The 18,498-nt window shown below is 43.5% G+C and overlaps 1 protein-coding gene across 1 annotated transcript; it reads right to left on the reverse strand.

Annotated features, from left to right (window-relative positions):
• Window positions 1–8,767: 8,767 nt before the first annotated feature.
• On the reverse strand, window positions 8,768–17,545 carry atp6ap1a (ATPase H+ transporting accessory protein 1a). Its single transcript, XM_063015756.1, has 10 exons — window positions 17,427–17,545; window positions 15,919–16,045; window positions 15,629–15,703; window positions 14,853–15,046; window positions 14,556–14,596; window positions 14,337–14,422; window positions 13,589–13,851; window positions 13,353–13,403; window positions 12,279–12,516; window positions 8,768–11,372 (listed from the first exon to the last, which is right to left on the reverse strand). The coding sequence occupies exons 1-10, from the start codon at window positions 17,543–17,545 to the stop codon at window positions 11,163–11,165; spliced, it is 1,404 nt and encodes a 467-aa protein (XP_062871826.1). The 3' UTR covers window positions 8,768–11,162.
• Window positions 17,546–18,498: the final 953 nt, after the last annotated feature.

Raw genomic sequence — 18,498 nt, forward strand, 5'->3', positions numbered from 1 at the left:
TAAAGGGAAGTACTTGATCAGTGTCAGGCATATTTCAGGCACCAATACCATTCATTTACATCCAAAGTGACTTACAGTACACTGACAGTGTATTGTCTAAGCAATTGTGGGTTAAGGACCTTGCTGGCAGTGGTGGGGTTTGAACCAGCAACCTTTCTATTAACAGTCCAGTACCTTAACCACTAGGCTACATCTGCCCTACCATCCACAAGATCAAGACTCATCAGAGCAGACAACATTCTTCCAGTCTTTAACTGTCCAGTTTTGGTTAAACTGGACTATCACAGTCTATGCCAAACCCAAGGAGGACAGGCTGTTTATTCATATTAGTGTGTCAAGGAGGATGGGGGTCCCTGATGAGTCTGGTTCCTCTCAAGGCTTCTTCCTGTAATGTTAGTGAAGTTTTTCTTGCCACTGTCGCCCTTGGCTGCTCAACAGGGTTTTTTTGGTCTGTTGGTACTGGATTCTGTAAAGTTGCTTTAAGACAAATAAATTTGACTTTACTCTTATCAAGAGAGCTGGACTCAGCAAGTACAATCATTTTATCTATACACAATACTCACTGACTACTGTTGGACCGACTCATACAGTTTTGATCACGTAGGGAAGATTTTCAGAAGGTAAACAGTATAAGACTGTAGGTTTTCAACATCATTATAAACCCCTAAAAATAACTGGGGTGCTTTATCCTGGTCAGGGTTGTGTGGGTCCAGTTTCCTGGAATCAGTGGTTGCAGTGCAATAACACAGGATGCCAATCCACTGATGGGCCTCGGCCAAGAACATTACCGATCAACTGGCCTATAGTAGTGCTGGGGATTCGAACCCTGGATCCCAGAGGCTAGTGTAATGGGTAGCATAATGTCCTGTATAGGCCACTGATTTGTAACCTAAGGCTGTATTCACATGCTAAGAATTGGCAATTTGCTTAAGAGCACATTGCCCAAGCTCTATACAGACGTGAAGACAAGATTGGTTTAAAGAAACTCCAGTGTCCTGCACAGAGCCCTGACCTCAGCCCCACTCACCAGCTCTGGGATGAACTGGAACAACATCAGTGCCCAGCCATACAAATGCTGTCATCTTTTGACTGAATGGGAACTGAATGGGAAGCCTTTTTATAAGAGCGACTGTTGCTCCAGGTATTTTAATACCATTTGTTTTTTAAATGGGCTGTCCAACAAAGTCATGATCGGTCCAAATACTTTTGCCTGTACAGTGTGTATGGCTCGATTTATTAAATTCTAATAATGAACAGAAGAATGAATCTAGATGTTTTAAGGAAATCAATATTCTCATCTAACGCTGATCACCCACACAGCTCCTCGGAGCAGATTACTCATCCACTAACAGTAACGCACTAATACAGGGGGGATAATAAGCTAATGAGCTGTTAAGATTAAACACAGGCCTTTAGAATAGATTGTTTAAAATCGCTCCTAATTCAGTGTTATTAGAATTGTCATGTTATTCCACAAAGGATAATTAAATACTCTGGTTTGAATACACAAACTTAAAACACATAAATAAAACATGGAACAATAGACATCGTCTCAAAGCAGCTTCACAGAATCCAGGACTGACAGCCCGAAAACCTCTGTTGAGCAGCCGAGGGTGACAGTGGCGAGGAAAAAAACCCTCAAGGAACCAGACTCAGTAGGGACCTCCATCCTCTTTGGGTGGAACCATATGGAAGGTTACTACAGTACCAGCGCATCATCATGGAGAGCTTTGTAAACAAGCCCCCAGCCTCTTTAAAATGGCGATAATATCTTCCCGATAAATCCTGTCATTTAGTCTTTTAAATTTGCATCTGGCTCTTGAGTGGAACAGTGGTGAATCACACTAGCCCACTACCTCTTGGATCCAGGGTTCGAATCCCCAGCAATGCTATCAGCTGGTTGATTGGCTGTGTTTTTGACTCTCCTAAGTCTCCTCGATGGATGATAGTCCAGGGTGTGTTACTGCATTGCAACCACTGATTCCAGGAAACTGGACCCACACAACCCTGACCAGGATAAAGCAGTGGCAATACATACAAATAAAGGAAATTTGTTGTTAAATAATGTCACAAATATTGATAATCATTAAATAAAATGGCTGGAACGAGTTTGTGTGTGTAGCGCTATGGAATTGACAACATCACATCACTGTCACTTCAACTGTTGTTTTATAGCGACACGTTTGTGGCCAGAATATCGTTTAACCTCTTCTTCCTTCAAATAAGAGTATTAAAAATGCCCTTTCACGGCATGGAAACCAATTATTAACAACTTACATGCTAAATCTGTATCTGTGAGCTTCAAGATTTACAAACGTTTCATGTGCAAGCCTAATAACAGAAAATAAACTTTGACCATCGTTTGTCCATTTGGCATTTTCTATCTAAAGGTGCAAATTAAAATGCAGGGACATTTTTTAGAGAAAGGAGATATACTGTAAATGTCACATAAATCCATACGGTAGAACACCGGGTACTAATCTAATGCGCAGGTCTGAGATATGCACATCAAATTCCTGTTCAAATGCCAAATTAATGAACACGCCATTTTACCAGTGCGCCCTAAGCACCGAAACACATTTCAATCTAATGTCTCGTTTAATCTTCACCTTATTATTCACCTTTTAGCAGCTCATTTTCCACAGGCGAGGAGCCGCGCTGTTTATATATTCAGCTTCTCCAGCAAATATTTGAGTCGAGCGCAGCTGAGATTTCACACTTTTACACTAATGCTCGGTTCCTGTTCATCCATCTGACTCATGAAAACACTTTACACAGGTACAGGAGGCATGTACTGTTTAACCTGATTCTAAATGCAATTATTTAAATATCTGCCAAGCATCCAGTGTTCTGAGAGAGAGAGAGAGAGAGAGAGAGAGAGAGAGAGACCATCCCTAGGAATTGCACAATCACTCTTAGTAAATGACATGTTCCACACATTAACTGTCACCTCACAGCAAGAAGGCCCTGGGTTCGATTCCCTTCTGTGTGGAATTTGAATGTTCTCCCTGTGTCCGTGTGTGTTTCCTCCTGGTGCTCCGGTTTCCCACAACTCCAGGGTGCCTCCTGCCTTTCGCCCAATAAATCAGACCCAGTGTTTAATGTCTGACCAGGAAAATACGGTGGTAATACAGACACTCACTCACTCACTTAACCGCTTATCCAATCAGGGTTGCAGGGGGTGCTGGAGCCTATTCCAGCTTTTTAACGGGCACAAGGCACACAGTAACACCCTGGATGGGGCGCCAGTCCATCACACACACATACACTCACCCTGGCTGCATGTTTTTGGACTGTGGGAGGAAGCCAGAGCTCCCGGAGGAAACTCACACAGACACGGGGAGAACATGCAAACTCCACACAGGAAGGACCCAGAGCGCCCCGCCTGGGGATCCAAGCCAGGACCTTCTTGCTGTGAAGCGACAGTGCTACCCACCGAGCCACCAGGCTGCCCGCAAAACAGACAATGAATGAATGAATGGAATTTTTGTAAATAAGGGTGATCATGTGGTGTCTGGTTGACCATTATTTGTTGTTGTAGATGGTAATAGTGGTGGAGTAACCATAACGATTGTGGGTTGAGGATTGTTTAAACTGTACACAGAGTGATGTGATGAGTTTTAAATTGGGTTTGGATGGTGTGGCTTCTGAATCTAGTCATGAGCCGGGGCCTGGAGTATCTCTTTAAATAAACATCATTGTGAGCTAAGATAAGCCGGAATCCTCAGGGAGAATAAGTGTGTGTGTGTGTGTGTGTGTGTGTGTGTGACAGCTTTACACTATTCATCATGTCTTAATATGACTTAACAAATGGTCACACTTAAGGAAGATGAATCTGCAAAAAAGTGCACAAAAGATTTGGGACTAATAAGGAAACCCGGGTTCAGTAACAAGTAAATAGTGTAAAAGGCAATAATACACTAAATGGTCAAAAGTATATGGACACCTGACCATGAGCTTGCTGGACGTCCCATTTCGAGTGATCTCTGTGTGATCGTTTCAGCTAAAACGACAGCCGCTCTTCTGAGAAGACTTTGTAGTATGTCTGTTGGAATTTGTGTCCATTTGTATGGCTGGGACAGCCTTAGTTGATGTTCCGGTTCATCCCAGAACTGTTGAGTGGGGCTGAGGTCAGGGCTCTGTGCCCTTCATGTCTTTATAGAGCTTAAGCACAGGGGCACAGTAATACTGGAGTAGGAAGGAGCCTTCCCTAAACTGTTGCTGCAAATTTGGAAGCCTATTACCTTTATATGATAAAATCATCTGGTCAGGATCATGGCATGTCCAGTTCTAAAGAAATAACACCAGGTGCCAAGCAGGAACACCTTAGACCAATGCCAATCTCCTCAGGCATAGCCAGTCATGTCTGTGTAGATGCCTGGCCGGTTGATAGCATACTGAAATTTGCGTAACAGCGTAATAGACCTCTGTGCATCCTGAGCAGCCAGTAATTCATGCTGCTGTATGTATAAACTCACAAAAAACTTTCTCTGACACGACACGCGTGTCCCTGACAAGCACCAGCGCCTTAGTATTAACGCCCCGTGCTGCTACTTCAAAGCCCTTCAGTAAACAACACATAAAAACATCATCAGCGTTCACGTCACGTGTGAGAATTCGTCCTCTGTTTGGATTCATTAGCAGCCCGTCCTCGGTGACCTTTATTGTGTCTGAGCCTGCCTCCCGTCGCACGTCACAGCTCATAACGTCTCTGTGTGGGGCCGCCGGCGCGCCGAAGAGTCACGGCCGAGTACAGCGCACGCCGGACGCACCGCAGACAAACAGGAAGAGGAAAACCCGAGGTCCGACTGAAGTTGAATCGCGTCTGTGAAGAAAGACGACAGGTCACATGACCACCTGTCACGAGCCTGTCAGACGTCCCCTCATTGAAGCTGTAACAGCCTCCGCTCATCACGGACGGCTTTTTCCAAGGAATCTGTATCAAGCATTCATTCATTCATTCATTTTCATATCTGCTTATCCAATTAGGGTCGCGGGGGTGGTGGAGCCTATCCAAGCTTTTCAATGGGCGCAAGGCACACTGCGCAGACACACACACACATTCACCTATAGGGCAATTCAGTGTCTCCAATTAACCTGACTGCATGTTTTTGGACTGTGGGAGGAAACCGGAGCTCCTGGAGGAAACCCACGCAGACACGGGGAGAACATGCAAACTACACACAGAAAGGACCCAGACCGCCCCGCCTGGGGATCAAACCTATAGGACCTTCTTGCTGTGGGGCGACAGTGCTACCCACTAAGCCACCGTGCCGCCCCTGTATCAAGCACTGATGTGGAATATTTATTTATTCATTTAATAGGATTTTATCGTCATGTTTTACAATTTGGTTGCATTTACAACAGGGCAGGTAGTTACTGCTTACACAAGATTCATCAGTTCACGTCTTTAATGCCCAACACTTGCACGTCTTTGTACTGTTGGAGGAAACCGGAGCTCCCGGAGGAAAACCACACAGACGCAGGGAAAACATGCAAAAAAGTGAAGAAAAAATTTGGGACTAATAGGGAAACCTGAGTTCAGTAACAAGTAAATAGTATAAAAGGCCGAAATTATTTGGACACCTGACCATGAGCTTGCTGGACGTCCCATTTTTAGTCACCTCTATGTGATCTTTTCAGTTAGAACGACAGCCGCTCCTCTGAGAAGGCTTCTCACAAGACTTTGTAGCATGTCTGTGGGAATTTGTGTCCATACAGTCAAAACATGACAGCATTGGTATGGCTGGGAAATCCTCAGTTGATGTTCCGGTTCATTCCAGAGCTGGTGAGGCGGCTGAGGTCAGGGCTCTGTACAGGAGCTTTATAGAGCTCGCTTTGTGCTAGAACAGGAAAGGGCCTTCCCTAAACTGTTGCTGCAAAGTTGGAAGCCTATTCCCTTTATATGATTTATTACACCTGGTAGCTAGTATTGTTATTGAAACACATGAAACTACGTTCAGTGGAGTTTAGATCATGGCTTTTCACAGGCCACTACATTTATATTGTAATAACAGTGTAATAATTCAGTAAAATTGCTCGCCCTGCAAACGTTGAGATGATCATTTACGTTTGTAAATTCCCAAACACACATTCATTAAACATTCACATCGTTTCTAGTGCAAAAAAGAAGCTGTGTTTTTTTCTTGTGCATTTCTGTTATAACTGTTATAACCCATATATTGGATCTGTGTTGTTTCCTCTTTCTGAATGTTTGAATGCACTTGTACTGGGCTGCACTCACACGCCCTCGGTGTGATGCAGATGAGAGAGCTGTGCAACATGCTGTACACACATATGCATGGACATGAGAATGCACACACTCACATTTACTCACCCTCACACACACACACACACACTGATTACCATGCAGCAGTGAATCAGGGTTACGCCGGGTCTGAGCTTCCCTCCTCGTTCCTCCTGGCTGTCAGTGGATTTTAGCGCTGTGCCCTCTGAATCCATCAGCGACAAACAGAACTTTTTATCTGACAGGAAGACACACCAGGGGAAAAAAAACATGATGCCTTAATCCAGTGTTACTCAAAATCTACATAACAAATCCAAATATAGTCCCGGATTTTAACAGTAGGGATGGAGCGGTCATTTAAATGCTGATCTGAATTATCAGATAATCATCATTAGCACCAATATTGGTGGCCCGGTGGCTCGGTGGGTAGCACTGTAGCCTCACAGCAAGAAGGCCCTGGGTTCAGTTCCCCGGTGGAGCAATCAGGGTCCTTTCTGTGTGGAGTTTGCATGTTCTCCCTGTGTCTGTGTGGGTTTCTTGTTCTTTTCCTTATCTCAACTGTAACGACATTTATCAGGGTGAAGTAAAAGTAGGCTAGAGCTGGTAGCAAACATCACACACACACACAAACACAACTGTGTTGCGTCAGAGCTTATCAACACCTGTTCCAGCTCACCAGTGTAACGTGCGTGCTGGTGTGTGTGGCTGGATCCAGAAACGGACACTGTCAGGTATGATAAGCGCTAGCGGGTAACGATCTGCCCCGAAATGCTGCCCTCTCAGATATCCTTCACACCACTCGTTTCTTTAGCTTGCGGCCTACACACACAACTCCGCAGTGTTTGGTTTGTTGCTTTCATGATTGACCTGGATGAACAAAACCAAAGGAATAAAATTAAGAGGATGCATTTATTTTTTTATGCACTAATTTATTAAATGAGTAAAATTTTTACTAGCCGCTTCATCCTGATTGCACCCTGGACAAAGCGTCAATACGCCACAGGACAAACCACACTCACTCGCTCACACCTAGGGAACATTTAGAATAGCCAATACATCACTGAGTACCTGCAGTGAAAGCAAACATGAGAAGAAGAGATGAGACCTTTTTTTGGGCAGGGTCTGGTGCCACCCAGAAATACACCCACCAGTGTGGCAAGGCGACACACAAACACACTTCCTACAGAGCATTTAAGACACTAAATTAAAGAAGTCAAACACTCACCATACAGTCATGAGGCTCACTGCTGCTGATACCTAAATCATGAACAAGTGTAGACATTCACAAATTGAAAAAAACATTGTGTGCTTAATCGGCATAGCTAGCAAGAACATGCTGTTAACGCAGCACACACACTACTGCAATTACAAAGGCGCCCTCTTGTGGTGAAACTCTTTCCTGCTAGTCAGTGTGTTATACCGGTATCAAGTGGCAGTATATGGGATGAAACAGTGATCCTATAACTGGGCCTTGTGAAACATTTACACAGACAGTGATCACACTTATAATTACCGAATAAACTGAATCGATCCACAACAGTCTCAGTATTTATGGCACAAAGATACACTGAGGCAAAGATGCTTTTAAAGCTGCCTCAATTTACATGTCTTACTTAATTTTTTAATACTCCAAGATCACTATAAAATTCCTCCTAAAATACTCACTACTTAGAAATATATTAAACAAAGACATCTCCAGCTCTGCTAACGGCCAGGCGAGCAGCTATATGGACAATGAGTGGCTAGTCTGAAGAAAGGAGGGAGGGACAGCCTTAGCGATTCCTCATAACTGCTGCAGATACAACCTCTGCTTGCTAATATTATATATATTTAAGGGGAGATCGGTGCATGACTCTCCATGCACGATACGGATCTCCCTATGAACCCTTCATGTGCAGGTGAAAAGAAGCGGTCACGTATTGCACACGTTTGTTATAGGGGCGTGTGTTACCCACAGACCTACCTGGTCAATAGTGGAGGTGATATATAATCGGGTAATTGGATAGGACTTAATTGGGAGGAAAATGTGTTTAAAATGCATGAAATGAAATCAATATTATTTTATAAGCTGGGTTTGTGTGGATATGAGGTCACATCGATGCACCACCTGACATCTTGTGATTTGAAATGCAGAAATGGTTAAATATACTTAATGTTGATGGAATAAAAATGTGAGCACACAATATATATTGTAGATGACTGTAAATGTGTTGTTTTAAAAGAAAACTGGCAGTAAATGCAAGTTACTAACTACTGTTGACAACAAAAAGATCAAGAGGCGTTATTTAGCCTCCAAAGGGGTCAAGAGCTTCACCTCGGAGACTGAATGACCACCTCACTGTTGTACCGCTCCTTGAGCTCAATGCCAAATCAAAAGCCAACACATGACCCTCGGTACACGGTCTGATTGGCTGGCGGACCCATAGCAACCGTGGAGAAAGACGTGTCCTTCCACGCCTCACTGATGCACCTCGGGCCACTGAGATACACGGTACAAAAAAGCAATCACACAAACCATCGTACCAGCATGTACTCCATTTATTATTGGGTTCAGATCGAAATGTTGAACCGCACCATCTGTGATCATGTTTAAACATCAATGTTTGCACTGCTTTGAATGATGAAGCATAGATTTTATAGTGGTTTATCCCCCACATTGCTATGATTTACACAATACGACTGCAACTGCTCACATTTACACATACAATTCAATTTTAAATAGACATCAGGATTAATACTTCACCATCTTCCCTTTGTTTTTCATTTGATCTGTTAATCAATGTAAACAAACAAAACAGATTTGCAGTAACAAGACAAAAAAGCTTGTCTTGCTTCCCTTTACCATCTTAAATGTGTCTCTTTCATTCCAGGACTTGGTGCAGTGCAGAAATGCAGATTTTGGAAGTACATCAAATCCCCTCTCTTAATTAATAAACATCATCTATTTCCCTGTGTACATTTATACAACACAAACATCTGGATTTCACAGTTTTACAAGGACAAACCAGGATGAGCACACTCGGACACTCATGCTACGAATAAATAAATCTTCATCTAGCCACTACACAGCAATATTTTCATCTTGTTTATACAATTAATCCAAATATTAGATTTTACACTTTAATAAATAGTCATCAGTGAACAGAAAGCAAAACTGTAAGGGACAGGAATATGAGTTAGTGCACCAAAAGACATGAAAGCTTGAATTTAATGTAGGTTGAGGAGGGAAACACATCATATCCAGGCTTCTGTTCCATGTTGAAAACGTGGTAACGTCTCGGCTGCAGAAGACTCATGAAGTGCATGTAGAGCGAGTGCTGACATCTAGTGGTAGGAGTCAGACTAAAAGCCCAAAGATCGAGTAGTTCCTTATTTTTTAAATTTAGCTAATATTTGATTCTTATTTTACATTTTTTGGTCCTAATTTTTTGCTTTTTCAGCTTTGCTGGTCTCCGAGGACCCGCAAACTGTTAAGTGATCTTACAGACTCTGTGTTACACCAAATTTAAAAGCAGAATTAAACATTAGAGGTAATTCTGATGATTATTTTTCATTGGGAGTAACCTTTTTAACCTGGACAGGGAGGCAGTGCATCCACGCCACATGAACACGCACAAGGCACTCCACATTTTCAACCGGTAGTGATTAAATGTTGTTGGTACTAAAGTACGAACACCAGGATTAAACTCAGCACATCATTGTTAGCTATGGATTAAATGCGACTGTTGATTTATGGAACCTTTATATAATAAACGTGGTGCATTAATGCATTACTTATTGTACATTACTAATAATTAATTCCGTTTAAATACAAAATGTACAAACAGTTCATGGACAAAAGGATTTCCGTGACCATAATTACACAAAATACATTTAACCTGAATAAGGGCAGGAGTAGCCCAGTGGTTAAGGTACAGGACAAGTAATCAGTAGGTCGCTGGTTCGAGCCCTGCACCTGCCAGCTTGCCACTGTTGGGCCCTTGAGCAAGGCCCTAAAATGCTTGCAGTGTATACAGTCTCAATTGTGATACCCAGTTGCTTTGGATTAAAGCGTCTGCCAACCCAAAAAACTGCAATCAGATGATGTTATATGTAAAATGCTTGGATGAAACTTTTAAGGAGTGGAGAGAACATACCAAACACCACTCCAGGAAAAAAAACGACGGCTGACAAAAACATTAGTTGCGCCACTACACTGACCAGCTTCGTCTTGACCCATCAGTTACTTCTGTATATTGAATTTTCGGATTAACTACTCTTGTACGCTGACACGGTTTAAACCCAGTAGGGCAGTTGTAGCCTAGTGGTTAAGGTGCTGGGCCAGTAATCAGAAGGTTGCTGTTTCAAGTCCCACCACTGCCAGACTGCCACTGTTGGCCCCTTGAGCAAGGCCCTTAACCCTTGTATATGGTTACAACTGTAAGTCGCTTTGGATAAAAGCATTTGCTAAATGTAAACACAACACATCAGTGATGTGGGCGCTCAGGTTCGAATCTAAGTGTTGCTCTCCATGGTAGGGCGTCTATATAGATGTGATTGGCTATGTCAACGGGGGAGAGGGGGGGTCATGTTTGGGGGTATGCCTGGGCCCTGTGATGGACTGCCACCCTATCCAGGGCATTCCAGCGCTCGATGAGTACAGAACCTGTCCAACTTCCTCACATAAAAACAGGTGAGAAATAAACACGGTGGATCAGAGAGATAAATAAATATAAATAAAATGATTTCAGAATGTAAATGTAACAGTGCGTCTAGAGGAATGACTCCAGTGTGAACACCATTGTGCGCCTCTCTCAGGGTTCGATACACATTAAACACAATAAACAAAAACCATCTGAAATGAACCTGTGTGTGATGGATGGAATGATTTACTGCGCTGATGAAATGAAGGAGCGCTCAGGTGTGTGACCGCTGATCAGTCGGTCTGGGGGACGGAGATGGCCGGGCCCTTGGGGTCGTCGAATCGGTCCATGGTGTGCAGCTGCATGATCATGTGCAGGCCGTAGGTGAGCAGCAGCACCATGAGGGCCGAGATCAGGAGCCCCATCCAGATGCCCGGGGTGAAGAAACTGGCGCAGTCGCTGGCGTACGCGAACTCTCTTCCCGTCACGTTAAAGCCCTGGATCTGTGGGAGAGGAGGACGGAAAACGGATCAGAATCTAGTTTTTTAGCATAAAAGGTAAATCGGGTGCTTTGAATTCCAGGTTAGGGATATAATATATAATACCTCCTCCCTGTTTCTACACTCACTGTCCATTTTATCAGCTCCACTTACCATATAGAAGCACTTTGTAGTTCTACAATTACTGACTGTAGTCCATCTGTTTCTCTACATACTTTTTTTTGGTGGTGGTGTGTTAGTGTGTGTTGTGCTGGTATGAGTGGATCAGACACAGCAGCGCTGCTGGAGTTTTTAAACACCGTGTCCACTCACTGTCCACTCTATTAGACACTCCTACCTAGTCGGTCCACCTTGTAGATGTAAAGTCAGAGACGATCGCTCATCTATTGCTGCTGTTTGAGTCGGTCATCTTCTAGACCTTCATCAGTGGTCACAGGACGCTGCCCACGGGGCGCTGTTGGCTGGATATTTTTGGTTGATGGACTATTCTCAGTCCAGCAGTGACAGTGAGGTGTTTAAAAACTACAGCAGCGCTGCTGTGTCTGATCCACTCATACCAGCACAACACACACTAACACAACAGCACCATGTCAGTGTCACTGCAGTGCTGAGAATGATCCACCACCTAAATAATACCTGCTCTGTGGTGGTCCTGACCATTGAAGAACAGCGTGAAAGGGGGCTAACAAAGCATGCAGATGGACTACAGTCAGTAATTGTAGAACTACAAAGTGCTTCTATGAGGTAAGTGGAGCTGATAAAATGGACAGTGAGTTTAGAAACAAGGAGGTGGTTTTAATGTTATGGCTGATCTGTGTATATGGACACACATTCCCTGCTGACCCGCTGTGTGCTGATACCCTGCATAAAATTACACGTGGAAACAAACAAACAAAAAAGAAACAGTACCTGGAAGTCATCGAAGGAGACCCTCCAGTCGTTGGCGTTGTCCTTGGCGGAGCGTGGCGTGAGCAGCGGGTAGCTGAAGCTGTTGACCGAGTGGCAGCGGAAGGAGTACTCGACCGGAGCGTAGACGCCGCGGCTGGCGTTGAACGAAGCCGCCTTGCCGTCGTACTCCAGCTGCACCGAATCCATGGTGAACCAGCGGCGCGCCGAAACCTTGTAGTGCCTCTGACTCATGACAAAACTGCAGAGGGGGAACATGCTGAATTACAAGTGCGTACCAATATTAAATAATTTCATTTTCATCAACCACTTTATCCTGGTCAGGGTTGTGGAAGGGTCTCCCTCAGGCACAGCCGATCATGTCTGTATGTAGATGACCAGCAGGCTGATAGCACCGCTGAGAATTTGAACCCTAGATCCCAGCGGTAGTTGGCTTGCGCAATTTACAATTGCTGTGCCCCAAAAACAGAGAAATAAAACTCATTTTATGCAGTAAACTTTGTGGCAACAGCTTGGGGAAGGTCTTTTCCTGTTCAAGCATGACTGGCGAATGCCTCTGTGCTTAAAGCGAGGTCCACAAAGCCATGGTTTGATAGCCATCCAACCCAGTGATCGCCTTTGGGTAAAATAATATGACGTTTGCTATTTAAACCTTTACAAACAACATCTTTGCTCAAAGGGGCACAGATCCCCACAGACGCACTCCAAAACCCCGTGAAAAGCCTTTTTAGGGTGTAATGTCCACAAGGAGGTGTCGAACTCCATATTGACGCCTACGGTTTTAGAATATGATGTCCTAGAAGGTCTTGTTTTGATGTCCACATACTTCTGGCCATGAAGCATCACTAGTATGCAACTTACACTATATGGCCAAAAGTATCTGGACACCTGACCATGAGCATGTTGGACATCTCATTATAAAAACCAACAGTACTAAAACAGAGTGTCTTTATAGAGCTTGATTTGTGCACAGGGATGCAGTCACGCTGGACAGGAAAGAGCCTTCCCTAAACTGTTGCTGCAAAGTCCATATGTTGTCCATATAGTGTATTTGAGGGACGTTAATTCAGTACTTACATGAGTTTAAAAGTGCGATAGCTTAACACGTTCTCATAGTTGAGGACCAGCCTGTAATAGAAGAAAACACACGTTTAATTCTTATTCATTTGCTGAGTTAAAGTTAAGTGCAAAAAAGGGTCAAGTTCAAATCCCAAACCATCCAGACTGGGACTGGGTTAGGTCTGAGACGTTACCTGAGACGTTACCTGTGCATTATCATCATTAAAGCATGCTACAATACGATAAGTGCTCACTTGGAGTGAGTGGCGTTGCAGAAGGAGCCCTCTAGTTTGGGGGTGACGCCCTCTCCGAAGGTTTTAGGCCCGAGGTTGTGTCGCTCCCATTTTCCTGAGCGGTATTCGCTGACGGTGAGGTTGTGGGCCCAGAGCAGGATACAGGGGGATCCGTGCTCCATAAACTCCACGGGGGCGTAGGGAGGAGGCGGGCCCTCGCGCCTGTACTGCAGCAGGGATCGAGCCCCGACTGAATGCGGCGCCGGAGCGGCGTCCTCCATCACCTGATACACGAGAGGAAATATTACACAACCCACACAGACACGGGGAGAACATGCAAACTCAACACAGAAGGGACCCGGACCGCTCCTGCTGGGGATTAAACCCGGGACCTTCTTCCTGTGAGGTGACTGTGCTACCCACCGAGCCACCGAGCCACCGAGCCACCCTCATGGACCTGTAAAGCGAATCGCTAAGCTTTACATGTTTTCCCCATTGTTGCTTCTTTTCGTTTCCCTGATCGCCTCTGTTCACCTGCCAGAGGTGTGGTCTCACGTGTGAAGAGCCACGACCAGTCAGCAGAGGCAACTCTTGGACCCCTGTTTTAGCCATCGTCTCTCCCCGTGTGTCTGCGCAGGCGCCCGGCTGGCTGATAGCAGAGCTGAGATTCGACCTTGAGGGTGTGAGATCTCAGTGCTGGTGGGCTGGCATGTTTTACCGCTGTGCCACCCCAACGCTTCCTAAATTCTTTAATCAAGTTTGGACTCACTCGTGAGGGTCGGAGGGCGGTGTAGATGGCTGTGTACGGTACAGACTGGCTATTCATGATCCTCAGGACCTGAGAGACCACCTCATCTGAAACACACATATTTCTGGGTATATAAACGGCACGTTTTAATTCATTACTAATAATATTTTGATGATGAGCTACGGAAAACGTTTATTTATGAATAATAATGGCCTGAGTGAACACTGTTCATGCACTTACCATTACTGCTGAGCACTTCTCTAACAGACATCATATCAGCCCTGTGAGAGAGACAATATTAGCACCAACACTGATCTGACCTGGTCATGACAAACTTAAGAACTCACCACCTCTATCTCATCCTCCATAAAGATAATAAACATAGACTCTTGTTTGTATTGCAATTTACAAAATGTCCCAACTTTTTCTGTGCACACGTTTATAATCCACAATTGTTAAAAAAGACCTCAGCTGATATCTGTACATCATTTATTGTTGTGAGCAGAACAGACTGGCTAGGTTAAGGGTGCTGTTTACCCAGAGGGGCTGTAGGGGAGGCTGAAAACAAGCAGTGCGGGGAGCGAGGCGTTGAGACGTAGCTGAGCCAGAGTCTCCGGGTCCATGTACAGAGGAGCTGTGTTAAGCTGATCCTGCAGGAGCGCAGGAAGTGCGGCGCTGGCCGAAGAGGAGACGGACGGCAGGAGCAAGGAGGAGGAGGACTGCAGTGCCGTCTGTGGAAAAACAAGACACCAAGACCAGACCGAGTTTGGAAGAAACACAGCTAGTAGTGAATGACACACAGCAACACAACGAAGATTTCATTTTTATACCTCTCAAACTGTAGAGGGTGAAATGGAAATGCTACATTGCTCCTAGATGTACATTAAGGAGTGAATGTTACCCTGGAACTGACTGGAGCCCGGTTTAGGGTACTAATCAAGAGGAATCAATTAGTAAAAACAAGTGGGGGCGATATGAGGGTCTAGATTGTGCTGATCACAAGGAGCTGGCGTCATATCCTCATCAGATCAACCCAACCAGCGCCCCATATTTCATAGCATTTGATTTCCCCCTACTTTTCTCGTTGTATTAATTATTTCTGTCACATGCACAAAAATAAGGACTGATACGTTAGCTAGACCTCACATGCTCTACCCCAAGATGACCGGGAGCACAAATCCACCACCGCAGCCCTGTGAGAAACCCTGAAAGCGCTTTGAATTCTGCTGAGAATCGTTGTGCTTGAAATATAAGGAGCTGTGGGCTGACAGCAAATAGAAATAATGTCGAAGAAGCATAACATATCTACTCACCTCGAGATTGGGAAAGGCGCTGTCCTGCTTGTTCCCGAACACGCCCGCATACATGGTGAAGTCGTCTACGCTTAGCTAAGTGAAAAACAAAGACATGGCTTAGCAAACCTGCTCTACTCTGTGTTTATTTATTGATCAGACTACAAGTGTGAGCATTTGCTAGTCACAGCAAAGTGAAAGAATCCTCCAGAGCTTGAATTCCATTCTAATTCTACAGAAAACAACGCTGATATAAAGCACTCTTGCCACCTTTTAACTCTACATGGAGATGAAGGGCATACTTGACCAACCTTGTCCTGAAGGAAGAGCAGAACGTTGTGTGGTGCAGAACTGAGAGCAGAGTTAAGGTAGGACTGAAGCTGGTTGCCGGACAGAGTCTGACCAGCGGATGGTGCACTGTGGGGTGGCAGGGAGAACCTGAAGGATAAAACAACATTAAAAACTTTAGAAAAGTTGGAAAACTGTGTCCTGTTCTTATAAGGAGTCAAAATGGGGGGAGGTTTTAATAATTAAATCCTGATGTAGGGCTTAATGTAATTGGTGCTCTAAATATTATTGATAGAACCATCAGTTTTTGGGGCAGTAATCAGGTTGTAGATGCTGGTGTTTAATTTTAATTTAACTAATCAAAACAAATCATGGCTTTAAATGACTTAAATGACATGTGCACAACACCACGACTTTACAAGAGTACTTCCTTGAAATAAGCCAATAGAAACATGATACACGACCCTACCAGTACACGCATCAGTTGTTAATGCTTGATAATGAAAAACCACCTGCCTTCAAATTAGCCAGAATATCAAATAGCCAAATATAGAAAATGTAGATTAGTTTAGCTATAATAATACTCTGACAGACAGGCCCATTTATTTCATATAGATTATGCTAGCCCACCACTGCTGAGCTTGAAATTCAAAACTCTGGTGGTGGTGCTATCGGCCAGCTGGGCATCTACACAGACATAACTGGCTACGTCTGCGGGTGAAAAGGGGGATTTGAAGCCCTGAGATGGATTGCCACCCTTGTCCAGGTTATTCCTGCCTTGCACTCAACGTTTGCCGCCTTTGATGGGAATGAAATGAAATTAAGCACATTGCGACTGGTCAGAATCACATCAAATCTATGGGTCACAAACCAGACCCATGATATGGTTCACAACATATATTAGACTATTTCAGTATTAAAAAGAGTTAAAAAAAAATCATTCTGATAAGGTTATTAACATGTTAATATGTATAAATCTATAAGGGTCTGTATATGATTAGTATTATTATTGATTATTGTTGTTATTGTGATTATTATTATTATGGACATGAAAGGGTCCTTGGCTTCAAAACGCCTGAGAACCGGTGTTTTTACACTATTGTATACAGTGTAATTTATACCGTCATGTTTCAAAAGTAAAACTATACATTGTACGTTATTCACGGTTTGCAAATTTGCTATTTATTTTATTTAAATGGATAAAATTCGATGGTAAACTGGACTGCACGGAACACCGTTATAAGGCCAGTAATGAATGAATCCGCTGCAGGACTGGACAGCAACCGAGATCAACTCAAGCGAATTAACTACACAGTTAAAGCCTGTTACTAACTAAATATTTATTAAGACGCTTAAATAAAAAATAACACAGCAGAACATATTAAATGAGGCTTACAGACCATGAAGATAAACGTTCCACTATCAGCACTGACATTTAAAAACTCACATTAGCTTAGCAACCTGACGTTAGCTTCTTGGCTTAACACGAATAAATTTCAATGCCAAAAACGTTAATCAGTGTCTTGTTTACCCATTGCTGGTCCACATTAGCAGAGGAACGTTTTCCGTGCATCTCGCAACCGCAAAAATGCAAAATAAAGCGGCTAGAATCATAACGGAGCGTCCAGCGGGATTCCTCACACCGGCCATCTTCATCCGCAACGGCTCAGAGTGACGTAGGCAGCCGGTGTGTCATAAACAAAGTACACCAACAAATATCTGCACCCACCGCACCGACTTCCGGCCACGACTTCGAGTAGACAACCCAAACGGCCCATTTGTTCAATGACAAAAAACCTCTTATTGAGTTATACTGAACGTTTACATTATATTTAGCCAGTCTGTCCATTGAAATGCAACAATGTTCTTAACTGTAGTTCGAATATTACTCAGAAGACCACATTTCAACATTAGCCAGTGCAGCTGAGTAAATGTACTGCTATACAGCCATGTTTGTTGTATTTGCTCATCAACAACATTGAACAGCAGTTTTCTTTTTAACACTTAAATGCGCTTTTTAAACGTTTTTTCTTTTCTTTTAAGTCAGGCAATAGCAACCAAAAGGTCTTTGGGACGCAGCATATGCAGGGTTGCACGATTTAATGCAACACTGGAAATGATTCACCATGGCAACACATCACGTGACTGCTATCCCGTAAAGGCCCATTATGTACTTATGTATTATTTATATTATTATAACTTTTATATATATAAAATGTACTATTATACCGTATTTATGCTATTATTAATTATATATTAGGCGTAGTGAAGTGTAACACTGAAAGGCAAATCATTTAACAATAAATAATACTTTAAAAATGTAAAATAATACATGTACATGACTAAAACTACACATTTTTCAAACATTTTATATAACGATTTATATTGTAGGTATACAGTTTATAATTGAAATAATAATAATGTTAATGTGAAGCTAAAAAAAAACCGAAATCATATATTCATTCATTGTTTTATCCCCATTTAATCATGGTCAGGGTCACAGTGGGTCTTATTCATTAGAAAACACAGTGGACAGGTCCCCAGTCCAGCACAGGGCAAACACACACACACGGGCACTTTTTAATGGCTCCACTTTTCCGGAC

This window comes from Trichomycterus rosablanca, chromosome 19 (assembly GCF_030014385.1).
Source record: "Trichomycterus rosablanca isolate fTriRos1 chromosome 19, fTriRos1.hap1, whole genome shotgun sequence".
Taxonomy (NCBI): Eukaryota; Metazoa; Chordata; class Actinopteri; order Siluriformes; family Trichomycteridae; genus Trichomycterus; species Trichomycterus rosablanca.